Source organism: Ruditapes philippinarum, unplaced genomic scaffold (genome assembly GCF_026571515.1).
Source record: "Ruditapes philippinarum isolate M1 unplaced genomic scaffold, ASM2657151v2 ctg40_1_1_1_1, whole genome shotgun sequence".
Lineage (NCBI taxonomy): Eukaryota > Metazoa > Mollusca > Bivalvia > Venerida > Veneridae > Ruditapes > Ruditapes philippinarum.
Window position 1 is genome coordinate 530,591 of NW_026863541.1, and position 14,560 is coordinate 545,150.

The window sequence follows — 14,560 nt, forward strand, 5'->3', positions numbered from 1 at the left end:
TTTACCTAAATATTGTTTTCTGTTTATTAAGTTTAATGATTTTGATTAATTTGTTAATTTTTATGCTTAATGTATCATTTATCCACGTTTATTTCATCAAAATTTCATTTAGTTGTATAAAAACAAAAACATTATTGTTTCTGTTTATTTTCATTTTAAGACTATTTAATTCGTATTAATTGTATAAAATGTAAAGAAGTTTTGAATATATAAAAATGTGAGAAATGCATAATTTCACTTGATAGATATTTTGATTCCATGAGTAATTTCAAGCTTGTTTCATTTTTGAAATTTACTTGATATCAAATTTTGAAAAGCTTAACACATTATGTTTCAAACTGAAGTCAAATCGAGTATCATACTCATGCTGGTGATATATCATGACAATTATGTACAATTGTTAAACTGAAAATAAAAAAAAAAAATTAAATAGAAAAAATTCTGTAAGTGATTTTTCTATCTAACTGAGAAAAGAACTTTACCGATCTATTATTTATACTGAGTGAAAAAAATGAATTTCATTCTTATATCGTTTTGTTTTAAACTTCTTTGAAATAATGTTGTATTATTTCATTTCATTTTATGATTTAAAAATAATCATTATCCAATGCCAGACTTAGAAAGTATTGATCAAAATTGTTTAGCGAACAAATATGAGTGGAATTGAAAACAAAAGTATCAAGGAAATTCAAATTACATATAAATATATTCAGGATGTATTTAAGCAACATAATACAAAGAGTTTACTTTTAATACCTATAAACTGGTTTTAACATTTCAAAACATAATTGTTATCGATTTATAAGCAATTAAATTAAATTAAAATCTGTTTTGAAATGTAACGAAAAAAGAGGTTTTTTTTTCAAAAGTAATTAAGGGTTAATTAAACTACTCAATTTCTCAGAAAGTATTAAACAAATCCACATTTTTATATCAAATCTTTGATCTTTATTATTTAATGTGGACAAATCGTTGTTTTTGCATCCTTTTTTGACTGTAGATGATTTTTCCATTTATTTCATTTTGCAATTAATTTTTGTGTTTTCTGCGCCTTTATTATCCGAAAAAACATTAAGCAGATGGCGTTGTCTCACAGCACAACAATTACTGCATGACTTGACATACAAATAAAGTCAACGACTTTTTAAGCATTACAAGAAATGTGACTTGGATTCAAATTTCTGAAAATATGTTTTTATAGATATTATTTAGAAGAAAAGAAATAGTAAAATTCTAAACATGTGTTATGTACAATTAATTACAGGCTGACAGAAAGTTTTTGTTTTTCAAATGTCTGTAACATTTACTTCAACAAATAAAATAATGATATTCGGTTTCAACTTCATTGTGTTTACATGATTTACACAATACTCGTAAATGTTTGATGTTAATCTTACCAGTACATTTTCCAAAATCACAACTATATCCCATTTCAGAATCACAAAGACGTCGAGAATCATTATTACAATTGTTCTCCGGCAGATAAAATAACAGCATGTCTCCTGAGAATCAATCTGCCAATCATGACAATAAATCCGACGATCACACTCTAATTGACATGATAAAGTCAGAAAGTATCCAAAGAACAAAAAGAACGCCTTATTTTGTAAGAAATATCACTGTAAACCTTTTCCATTTGCAAAACTGAAGATATATTACAAAGTACGTTATTCGTTTTGGTTATTTAGTATATAATTTGTATTAATGACAATTCGTATTGAATTTGTATTAAAAATAAATATGTTACATTGTCTAGTCAATCGTAACATTATACACCAATTTGCAAAGTTACAAGGAATTTTAAGGCATATGAATTTCACCAAAAAAATAAACAAAATTTAAATTTAAACCAAATTTATCATTTCACATTTATAAAAATCTCAATATTTTCCCAAGGCTAATTTTAACGTTATTTACCCGGGAAAAAAAATATGGTCTTTTGTACCAATTTCTCCTCAAAATATATATGAGATTTTTCTTTTTTCTTGCCATTTTTTTCTGGCAAAGGTTAGCAAAGGTAAAAATACTGGACGATTTTTGAAATTCTTACCCAAACGAAAATGGTTTCCCACAAACCCCGGGGTTAAATTTTTTTCCAATTTGTACGGTATGCAATTCACAAAAGATTTAAAAACACTTATTTGGGAAAAATTTTCTTTAAAGGGTTTGGGGAAATTTTAAATTTTTTTTATCTGAATTGTCAAAGGGATTTCAAAAAGCTCTTATTACATTATGACCCAAAAATTAAATTTCGATTATTATTAAATAATTTAAAAACGAATGACTTATTTTTCTAGGCCACATATAGGATTTACGTTTCATCGAAGCATCAAAAAAGAGCAAAGAAAAAAATTGGCACTTTTCACCCCCATCCCCAAAAATCTATACGAATGATTTAAAAATGGACCAAAAGGGATCCCCCTTTGGATTAAAAAACATGTACTTAAGCCCTTTAAAATTTCCCACTATTTCGCTTTCCTAAAAAGGATCTCCTTTTTGAGAACCCAAACAACTTTTTATAACAAGCTTTGTATTTATATTTAATTTGTTTTAAGATCCCCAAAAATGTCATTTTTCCCCGTTTAAATGGAGAAGGAAAAACTGACGACGTGTAAGAAACCCTTTATTTCATACTTTAACTTTGTTTTAAATAGTGAGTGAATTTTGTTGTTTATTTTCTAAAAGCAATAATTTTTACACAGAAAACAGAGAATGTATTTATTTTTTTGGGTTTTTGGGATTGGATGTGGGGAGGGGAGGGTATTCAACAACAACGTCTATATTCTCAAAAGGCACATTCATTTCATGATCCATGTTTATCTTTCTTGGAAATGAAACATTAGAAAAAGTAAACAAACAAGAAGATATGTTCCTATTCTTAACCGCAAGTGAATTATTTTAGTAGTGTTGTTAACCAAATTGTAAATGTAACATCTCTGGCATTATTTTTGAATATTTTTATTCTATATCATACGTATTTTCCTTGCAAGAAAATCAAACAAATCAAATCAAAAATGATATAGTGTACACAATGATGTTCTTGGTTCCATCGTTTCTATACCAATAGAAATTAAATGTGTGAAGAAACAACAATCTTAAAAGGTAAAAAAAGTATCAATTTCAAGTAACACTATTTAGGACATTTTTGATCAAATAAATATCAGTTAAAATTGAGATAGCCGGCTAAGATATGATTAATGCATTTCTTGCATTGGGAAAAAATTACTTTTATTTCAGATTTTAAAGATAAGAGCCTAATCCCAAATCTGTAACTATTTTTTGTAGAAAAGATCGATTGCATTTGCTTGAAAAGAAAAAATACCACTAAAACGTTTTGATGGACAGCAATGTTATTATTGAATTCATGCATCTGAGATAATTTCTATCATTGAACAAAGTTGATTTTAAACAATCCTCAAATTATTCGTGTAATTATAATTTCAAGTTAACTGTGGTGTTGTCTTTTGAAATTATCATAATTGCAGAGGCCGATTAATGTTTCAAATACAAGGATTATTATAATTCTTTTATTCTAACCAAATATATTTGGATAAATTTACAGCATAGTAAAAAAATGACATTCGGGTTTTTAACTAGTTCGATTACACAGATACATTTTTATCAAAATTTTGGTTGTAACAATGTATTTCGCATTTTCAAACAGCATAAAAAAAGCAATAATATGGGACATTTAAATAACTTTGTTTATGTCCTTTTGAAAATTTATGGAATTTCTAAAAACAAAAGTTTGGGCCCCCAAAGATACCACCATATCTAATTTCCCCCTCTCTTATTCTTATTTCAACGTCTTTTTTTACCGCCCCTATTTACGAAAATTTTAACCTGTCTGAAAAATTTTGATGACTTCCTTTAATTTTAGTTACCTCTCTGGTGGGGGGTTCGATCCCCCCGGGGATGCTTTTGGTTTTTTTAGCGCGGAGGAAGGGAGTCTAGTAAATGGTTTAACTCTCCGGAACGATAAGGTTTGGGAAACACCCCCCTTTTACTGAAAAAACTGTTTAAAAAAAGGCGTTAAAAAAAAACAAACAAAAAAAAAACGTTTAAATTTGGGAAAAAAAACCTTTATACGAGTTTTACATCCCGGGAAAAAAAGGGGTATTTTTGGAAAAAAAAATTTTTGTACTAAATAAATTTTTCTTAAAATGTCTTAAAAGATATTCCCGTTTCAAGAAATATTTTCAAACAAGAAAAAAATGAATGAAAATTCAAAAGGGAACGAATTTTTTGCACATTTTCCTTTTAAAGAAGCTAATTGGGGTTTTTATTCATCGCTTTGAAGGGAAAAAGGATACAAGTGGGGAAAAGGCGTGCAAAACATTAAAAAACATTTTAAAACCCTTTGCAATAAAATTATTTTTTTAAAGGTTTTTCTTGCAATTTTTCTTGGCCTTCATTGGGAAAGATTTAAAAAAACAAAAGAGGGGAAACAGAATCCCTAAAGAAAAAACGGGGAAAATTTAAAAATGTTGCCAGGCCCTGGTTTTATTTAAAACTGTTTCTGGGGCAAATAGTAATTCAACATTCAAAAAACAAAAACTGGTAAAATTTTGACCACTCCCCTAAGGGGTATTTTGGGTTTTCCCACTTAGAATCTTGCCCCTTAAACCCCAAGGAAAAGTTTTACCCGCTTTCCCAGGGAAAGGAATTTTTAAAGCTGGGGGAAAAGCTGGTCCAAACCTCGGGCGGGGCCCCTTTTTTTTTCCGTGAACCCCTTTATGAACAGGTCAATCCCAAAACCCAGGGGGGCCGGCCAAAATTTTCAATTTTTTGCCGTTTGGGCTTTCTTTTAAAAAGGGGGTTTTTTTTTATCTATTCAGATACCTATTTTTGGGTTAGTAGTCATCACGTGCCCGGGGAAATTTTTATTATTTTACTATTTTCCCCAAAAAAACAGGGAAAATGGAATAACGGGCCCAGATATTAGAAAGCCTGTAATAAAGCTGGCCCTAAAAAAACAGGGAAAAAAAACAATTTTAAAGATTAAGAAAACCCGAGAATGAAAGTTTTGACAATAAATTTTAAAACCCGCGTTTTTAAAACATCGTCAAAATATCAAAAATTTTCAGTGAAATTTTTTTTGTTTAAAGGGAAAATTTTTTTTTGTTTATATAAAAAATGGGATGTTTATCAAACTATTTAGACATTACAAATACTTTAAGAAACGGCCTAAGGTTATGAAAACACCTATTTACGATGTTTACACATTTACTATACTTCTTTCTATCAGATATAGTTTTATACAATTGTATATTATTAAAAAGAAGATGTTTTAAACATTTTAATCATAAAATTATTTATTTGTTTATCAAAAAATAAGAACAACAAAAGACATTTCGTATTTTGAGACTCATTTTTTGTAAATAAAGCAAAAAAACAGCAAAAGCAACCCAAAAAAAATTGGGCATTTTTAAAAAATAAAAAAGGGCAATCTTTGATCTTATATATTGGAAAATAGTTTTCAAATTTTTAAAAACTTAAAGGGAAAAATTTATTTTTAAACAACCTTTAAAGGGATCTTCTGTTAAGTAAAACTAATTTGGCCCTTTTTTTAGGGAAAAAAATTGGGTTTTTCCCATAAGGGGATGCCAATTATGGGGAAAAAGCACAGAAAATTTTAAATTTTGAAATTTCTATTTTCCATTATTAAATTTGGAATTTTTTACGCTCAAGCCCCGGTGCTTAAGGGGGGATGAGGGGTGTTTTTCACTTATTCATTATCTTTTCTTTTCAAAAAACCCCAAAACCCCCGTCGCAATTTCCCTGTAATATTTTCTTTTTTTTGGAAAAAAAATTTTCTTTTTTTAGGGGTCCTTTGTTTCGACCCTTTTTTTACATTTTATACTTTATTCACCACTTCATAGGTTTCGTTCTTGAACACGATTGATATGATTTCCTTGATCAAAATACAAATCCCTACGCTAATTGCAGTAATGGGGGTAAACCTATTCAATTACATTAAACAAGCAAACCCGTTATTTGTAACTAAAGATGACGACATGTGTAAAACTTTGGAAATGCTGTATACATTGAACTTGCATATTTCTGTTTTTCGTTTGTTATAATACTTTTATAATGCATTTGAGTTGGATTTGAGATTCATATTCTCTGAGAGCAGAAATCATTGACTTGTTTGTAAAAGAAATGAAAGGAAAAAAACAACATGAAACATTTTTGGACATGAATATAGTGTCACACCTAAACATATTAAAGCACATTTCAATGTGATGACATGAAATTGTCTTAAGTTTCAACATTATTTATTCTTTCTGTTCTTAATTTCGCTTAAACTCATTACTCAGTTATTATTGGGGTTTTTCATCCCCAAAAATAAACCAAATTTATTTTAAAAAGGGAAAATTTTAAAAAGGGAAAAAGTATTAAACCCCTTCTTTTGAAACTCTAATTTATTCAACAAAAACGTGGAAAAATATAAACAAAAGGAAAGTCCTTTCTTTTTAAAAAGATACCCTTCTGGCCCCCAAACGATTTTTGATTTTTTTTTAAAGTAATTCCTAGTAGAAGCCCCCTTTTTTTGAAAAAACAAAAAAAAAAAATCGTTTTAAAGCAGTTTGGGAAGGGGCCCGCCCCATATTAATATTTGTAGCACTCAAAAATTCCCCGTTTCCACTATACCTTTGGGAAGACAAAAAGGGAATATTATCATTTTTTTCAAACCCAAACATGGGGTTTTTCATCAAAAAAACACTTCTAATTCCTTTTCATTTTTCTTTGGGGCCCCTTTTAAAAAACCCTATTTATTTTAAAGCATTATTTTTCAACCTGAATTTCCGCTTTTGATTGATTAAATTTTTTGTTTTTTCCTTTTAGTCAGAAAGGGTTTTGGAAAATTTTTGTTTTTTTTTACACAACCCCGTTAAAGCCTATATCACAATAACCTTTGGGTTAAAATTTAAAGACAAGGGTATATATACCCCTTTTATTGGTACAAATGTTCTTCGATTTATATGGGAATTGATTTGTGGTTTTTGGTTAAAGGGGTTTTTTTATCTTTTTTTTCTTCCCCCCCTTTTTGGCCCCCCCCTGTTTAAGAAAGGAATTTTTTGGTTTGTAAAATTTTTTTGAATCATTTTTGAAAGTATTTGGTTTAAAATAAGCGCCCTATTTTTTAAAATTTTTGAAAAAAATTTTGTTCTATTTTATAACATTGGGGATTATGCAACCCCCAGCTTTATTTTAAATTCCCCCAAAGATATCCCCCACATCAAACATACAAAATTCTAGTAAAAACTATCAAAACATAAAATATAAAACTTCTAGAAAAGCGGAATGAATTTTTGATGTTAGTTAATGCTGTTCAAATTGCTCATCATTGTTTTATAACATGTTTTACAAAATAAAACATTTGCAAAATAATTCGAAAAGGATCTAAATCCAGCTAGATTGATATTGAAACAGATTTGCAAACTTTGATACTGTTTTTGATTATATCGTTTACACTGTAAACTGGAATGGCAAATGTTTAGACTTTTCATTTTTTTTGTAACTGAATTTCAAAAACCCTTAGTTACAATTAAACACAATCACGTTGAATCATGATTTTCATCATCTGAGGTACTCGTTGTATTGTATAAAAACTTTATAGATTAATAACTGAAACTTATAAAGAAACTGTACTTTATAATGTTTCAACAAATAGCAAAAGAACGAATCATACATTTATCAAAGACATTCTTCTTAATCACGATAAACAAATGCAGATCCGTCCGACAAATAAACACATTCCTTGCATAGAAACAAATTGGAATATATTACATTATGCTAATTAAATAAGTGTAAAACAGACAAAAACTACGAAAGTAAAACTGAATCATCATAAAAATTAACACGATATAATTATGAGGACAACTCGTTTATTGCACTTGCAAAGTTTGACCAGATTCCTTTATTTTCATTCGATTTGAGTACGACTTTAATTATTCCTCTTATATGTTATATGTCATTTCTTCGAGAAAATTCACGTTTCCTTTTTATTCCTCTAGGTTTAATTCTAGCAATTCTACAACAAATGCATGTTTTTGTACAATTACCAGAAACGAATTAGCTAAAATGTATATAATACAATTCAAACTCGTTTGAATGATTTTTTAACGATCGTTTCCCTTCAAAAATTTTTAACGCTTATAAGGCTTGATTATGGTATATCATTAATTGATAATATAATGTTTTCTTTATCTGTGTGTGGATTCAATCAGAAAAGATGTCAGCCGCAGTTAACTATCATAACTGGTTACGAAATGTTGATTTTAAAAATTTACTCAAACTTATCGTTTTCTGTTTATTGAGTTAAATGTTTTTAATTAATTTGCTTCATGTATCATTAATCCACGTTTATTTCATCAAAATTTCAATTTGTTGTATAAAACAAAAACATTATTGTTTCTGTTTATTTTCATTTTAAGACTATTTAATTCGTATAAATTGTATGAAATGTAAAGAAGTTTTAAATCTGTAAAATGCCAGGAATGCATGATTTTACTCGACAGATACTTTGATTCCAGGAGTAATTTCACGCTTGTTTCATTTTTGAAATTAACTTGATATGAAATTTTGAAAAGCTTAACACATTATGTTTTAAACTGAAGTCAAATCGACGGCATACTCATGCTGGTGATATAATATGGCATATATGTACAATTGTAAAACTGAAAAAAGAAATTAATAAATAGTTCATTCTTTAACTGAGAAAAGAACCTTACCGATCTATTATTTATACTGAGTGAAAAATGCATTTCTTTCTTATTTCGTTTTATTTAAAACTGCATTGAAATATGTTATATTATTCTTTCATTTATGATTTAAAATAATCATATTCATCAGACTTAGAAAATGTTTATCAAATTGTTTACGAACAAATATGAGTGGAATGAAAACAAAAGTATTAAGCAGATTCAATTAAATATAAATATATTCAGTATGTATTTAAGCAACATAATACTGATACAAAAAGCTTACTTTTAGTACGTATAAACTGGTTCTAACATTGCAAAACAGAAGCATTTAAATTAAGTTAAAATCTGTTTTGAATTGTAACGAAGAAAGAGAAGATTTTTCAAAAGTAATTCAGGGTTAATTAAACGACTCATTTTCTCAGAAAGTATTAAACAAATCCACATTGTTATCTTAAATGTTTGATCTTTATTAAAATGTGGACAAATCGTTGTTTTGCATCTCATTTTCTGACTGTAGATTAGTTCCATTTATTTTAACTGCAATTAATTTGTGGTTTCTTACGGCTATAGTGTCCGAGAACATTTTAACAGATGGCGTTTGCCTCACAACACAACAATTGCTTGTGGCTTAGTCAACGACTATTAAAGCATTATAAGAAATGTGAATAGCTTTTTTCAATTTTAGATAAAATGTTTAATATAGATACGAGCGTATCATTTAGGAAAAAAAGAAATAGTTAAATTCTATACATAGGTAATGAGCAATAAATGGCATGATGTAACTGTTTCAAAAATATTTTGTCTAAAGTCTTTTATATGTACAACAACAAAGAAAATAATGATAATCTGTTTCATCTTCATCGTGTTTACATAATTTACACAATAAATGTTTAATGTTAATCTTACCAGTACATTTTCCAAAATCACAATTATATCCCATTTCAAAATCACAAAGACGTCGGGAATCATTATTACAATTGTCTCCGGCAGATAAATAACAGCATGTCTCCTGAGAATCAATCTGCCAATCATGACAATAAATCCGACGATCACACTCTAATTGACATGATAAAGTCAGAAAGTATCCAAAGAACAAAAGAACGCTTATTTTGTAAGAAATATCACTGTAAACCTTTTCCATTTTTCAAAACTGAAGATATATTACAAAGTACGTTATTGTGTTTGGTTATTTAATATATAATAAGTATTAATGACAATTGGTATAACATTTCTATTAGAAATAGATATGTTACAGTATCTAGTCAAACGTAACATTATACACAATGGAATTATGCGTATGAATTTCATCAATAAATAAACAAATTAAATAACCACTTTATCATACACATTTATAAATATCTCAATATTCACGAGTGCTATGAACGTTATTTACGGAAACAAAATATGGTCTTAGTATTCCAATACTCCTCACTATATATGAGATTTACTTTTATCTTGCCATCCTTTTCTGGCAATGAGTAGCAATGGTAAGAATACTGGACGATATTGAACTTCTTACAAGCGAGCCGTTCCTAACAGTCGGGTTATTTTTTTCCAATAGTACGACATGCAATTCACAGAGATTAAATCACTTATTGGCAAATTTGCTGTAATGTTTGTGAGTAATATTTATTTGATCTGGATGTGTCTAAATATACATAAGAGTTTCAATACACGACACATCGAAAACAAGTAAAGAAAAATTGCAGCTTTGGTTTGGTCTGCCCATAAAAGACAAATACTGGCGCGTTAACTTTTCACGCATCCAAACTTCCGATACGAAGCAATACTCAGTCTTGAAATAAAGAAAAGATTACGACCGACCAAAACATTTAATTTTGATCAAAACGACATGTCACATTAATAGCTATAACAGTTCTTTTAGACAGGCAACTAAGCGCTTTCTTAATACTTCATCTTTCCCGAGGACTTACCAACTTTGATTACAAGCCTCGTATGATATTCAATTTGTTAAATATGTGAAGATGTCATTTTTCCAATTAACTTCACTGAAAGTTTTATGGAAGGGACACTGACGATGTGTAATGAAAGACCTTAATGCATACACGGGACATTGTTCTTTCAAAAAGTGATTTGATTTTTCTTGTTATTTCTAAAATCAATATTTTTACCGAAACAGAAAAGCGTATTTTTTAGGGGGATGGCGTATGGGGTTGGAGGGTATTCAAAACAACGCCTATAATTATTTCAAAAGCACAGTTTATCATGACCCATGTTTATCTTCTTTAAATGAAAAATTAGAAATAGTTAACAAACAGAAAGATACGTATTTTCTGATTCTTAACTGCAAGTGAATTATTTATAGTGTTATTAACCAAATTGTAAATGTAACATCTCTGCATTATTTGAATATTTTTCATTCTATAACATACGTATTCCTGCAGATAAAATCAAATAAATCAACCAAAAATGATATATGATGTCTTGGTTTCATCGTTTCTATACAATAGAAATAAAATGTGCAGAAACAACAAAGGAAATAAAATATAAATATATTTCAATATTGAGCAAATTGTGTCACAAAAAAGTAGCAATTTCAGTAAACACGATTCTTTTAGGGCATTTTGATAAAATAAATATCAGTTAAAATTGAGATAGCCGGCTAAGATATGATTAATGCATTTCTTGCATGAACAATTATTTTTATTTCAGATTTAAAGATAAGAGCTAATCCCAAATCTGTAACTAGTTTTTTTGTAGGAAAGATCGATTGTATTTGCTTGAAAAAAAAACCACTTAACGTTTGATGGACAGCAATGTTATTATGAATTCATGCGTCTGAGATAAATCCATCATGAACAAAGTTGATTAAAACAATCCTCAAATATTCGTGGTATTATAAGTCAAGTTAACTGTGGTGTGTCTTTTGAATATCGTAATTACAGAGGCCGATAATGTTTCATACACAAGATTATTATATTTCTTTATTCTAACTACATATATGGATATTTACAGCATAGTAAAAGATGGCATTGCCTTTTAACTATTCGATTACAAAGAGACATTGTATGTAAATAATGCTTGTAACAATGTATTTCTGCATTTCAAAACAGCATTAAAACGACTATAATATGCACATAAATGACCTTTTAGAGATTTATGGATACTAAAAACAATGTTGGGCTAATGATACCACCATATCTAATACCACTCTCTTATTCTTATTGCAACGTCTTATTTATTTTAAGCTGTCTGAAAACTTTGGATAAATACTCAATCTTGATATATATAAAAGGATTAAATAAGGTGATACGAATGACCAAAGCATCCCATTTGGATTAAAACAACATGTCACTTGATAGCTATAACATACGACTATGCGCTTTCCTAATACTGTATCTGTCTTGAGAACTAAACAACTTTGATAACAAGCTTTGTATGATATTTAATTTGTTTAAGATGCCAAGATGTCATTTTCCCATTAACTGGAGAAGGAACACTGACGACGTGTAATGAATACCCTTATTGCATACTTGAGACTTTGTTTCAAATAGTGAATTTTGTTGTTATTTCTAAAAGCAATAATTTTACACAGAAACAGAAATTTATTTATTTTTTGGTTGAGGATTGGATGTGGGAGGGGAGGGTATTCAACACAACGTCTATATTTCAAAAGCACAGTTCATCATGATCCATGTTTATCTTCTTGAAATGAAACATTAGAAAAAGTAAACAAACAAGAAGATATGTTCCTATTCTTAACCGCAAGTGAATTATTTATAGTGTTGTTAACCAAATTGTAAATGTAACATCTCTGCATTATTTGAATATTTTTCATTCTATATCATACGTATTCCTGCAGATAAAATCAAACAAATCAATCAAAAATGATATATGTGTACACAATGATGTCTTGGTTCCATCGTTTCTATACAATAGAAATTAAATGTGAAGAAACAACAATCTTAAAAGGTAAAAAGTATCAATTTCAGTAAACACTATTTAGGACATTTTGATCAAATAAATATCAGTTAAAATTGAGATAGCCGGCTAAGATATGATTAATGCATTTCTTGCATGAAAAATTACTTTTATTTCAGATTTAAAGATAAGAGCTAATCCCAAATCTGTAACTATTTTTTTTGTAGAAAAGATCGATTGCATTTGCTTGAAAAGAAAATACCACTTAACGTTTGATGGACAGCAATGTTATTATGAATTCATGCGTCTGAGATAATTCTATCATGAACAAAGTTGATTTAACAATCCTCAAATATTCGTGTAATTATAATTCAAGTTAACTGTGGTGTGTCTTTTGAATATCATAATTGCAGAGGCCGATAATGTTTCAAATACAAGATTATTATATTTCTTTATTCTAACCAAATATATATGGATATTCAAGCATAGTAAAAGATGACATTGCCTTTTAAATATTCTATTACAAAGAGACATTGTATGTAAATACTGTATTTCTGCATTTCAAAACAGCATAAAAAACGACAATAATATGCACATAACATAACTTTGTTTCATGACCTTTTAGAGAGTTATGGATAAAAAACAATGATGGGATAATAAAACCACCATATCTAATACCACTCCCATTATTCTAATTGCAAAGTCTTATTTTATCACCCTATCAACGAACATATTTTAAGCTGTCAGAAAAATAAATAAATTTTACATTAAATTTTGAAAGTACAACAATTAAAATAAATAAACATATTAACCAGGTTAACAAGACAGGTGCTACTGACAACCTTGTTAATTTCCAAGTTGCAAAAAGTCATAAATCATTTATCGTTCAAATGGCGAAACAATTTCAAAGTTCTAAATGAAGTGATTCCAGAATCGAAATATGCAAATGGTTTAAGTTCAGTCTTACAAACTGGATTCTCATTTACGTCAAATTTGCAAATATGCTTTATACGAGTATACATCGAGACAAAAGAAAGATTTTTCGGTTCAAAACTTTTCGATTTATTGGTTGGTAATATTTAGTTAATTAATTTTTAAAAAATAAGACGTTCATAACGATTAAACCTTAAAAAAAGAAAAAAAAAGAAATTAGTATTTGAAAAAATATTTTAAATATTTTCTGTACTATTATGGAAGGTTGTATCTTAAAATGTCTTATCCAAAAAGATATCAGTTTCAAGAAATATTTCTTCAACAAGAAATAATGAATGAAAGTTCAGGTAACGAATGTGCACATTCCATGCATATGAGCTAAATTGGGATTTATTACCTCATGCCAGAAGAATAAGTATAAAAGTGGCAAAAGCTGTGCAAAACAAAAAATCACGAAACATAACAATAAATTATTTATAAGGTTGTTTCTTGCAACTTTGCTGGGTCTTCATTGAATGATTTTGGAGCAAAAAAGAAAAAAAAACTGCTAAATCCCAAAATGTTGCAGGCTCGCTTTGACTGAGTCTGTTCATAGACGGTAACTATAAGCTACCGTCCAAGCTCCCTAACACCGGCTGAAGCAGAATTCAACATTTAACATTCACTGCTAAAATTTTGAACTTTGTAACATCTGCAGATGTGTTGGTTCGCTTGCCTAAAATCACTTGCCTCTCATTGCAAGGAAAGTCTTGCTGCTTACCAGGGTCAGCATCGGATTTGTAACGCAGGATCTAGGACATCGAATGATATGGCTATTTGACCATCACCGCTGACTTAAGACTTAAGTCAGTCTCGTGCGGAGAAAAAGGTTATTACTGGTTAGTAATCCAGGAAAGCCGGTTAGATGGATAAATCTCCTAGATATGACTTGTTAAACTAGTGTAAAGAAACAGAGTACTTCACCATTAAAATGATTACAGAATACAGAGAATGAAAGAAATTTGACAATATATTAAACTGCGTAAAATCATCGC

The 14,560-nt window shown here is 28.8% G+C and overlaps 1 protein-coding gene across 3 annotated transcripts in view; it reads right to left on the minus strand.

Annotated features, from left to right (window-relative positions):
- The window catches only part of LOC132722430 (uncharacterized), a 123,453-nt gene extending 113,265 nt beyond the window's left edge, over positions 1–10,188 (minus strand). Inside the window, exon 1 of one of the 3 annotated variants that reach the window (XM_060706939.1) lies at positions 9,618–10,188. In XM_060706939.1, coding sequence (XP_060562922.1) covers positions 9,618–9,852 — 235 coding nt within the window. In that variant the 5' untranslated portion in view covers positions 9,853–10,188. Of the gene's footprint in view, positions 1–1,397; positions 1,776–9,617 lie in introns of those variants that run through there. The other 2 variants (XM_060706940.1, XM_060706941.1) reach the window with 2 other exon arrangements.
- Between the last annotated feature and the right edge of the window lie 4,372 nt (positions 10,189–14,560).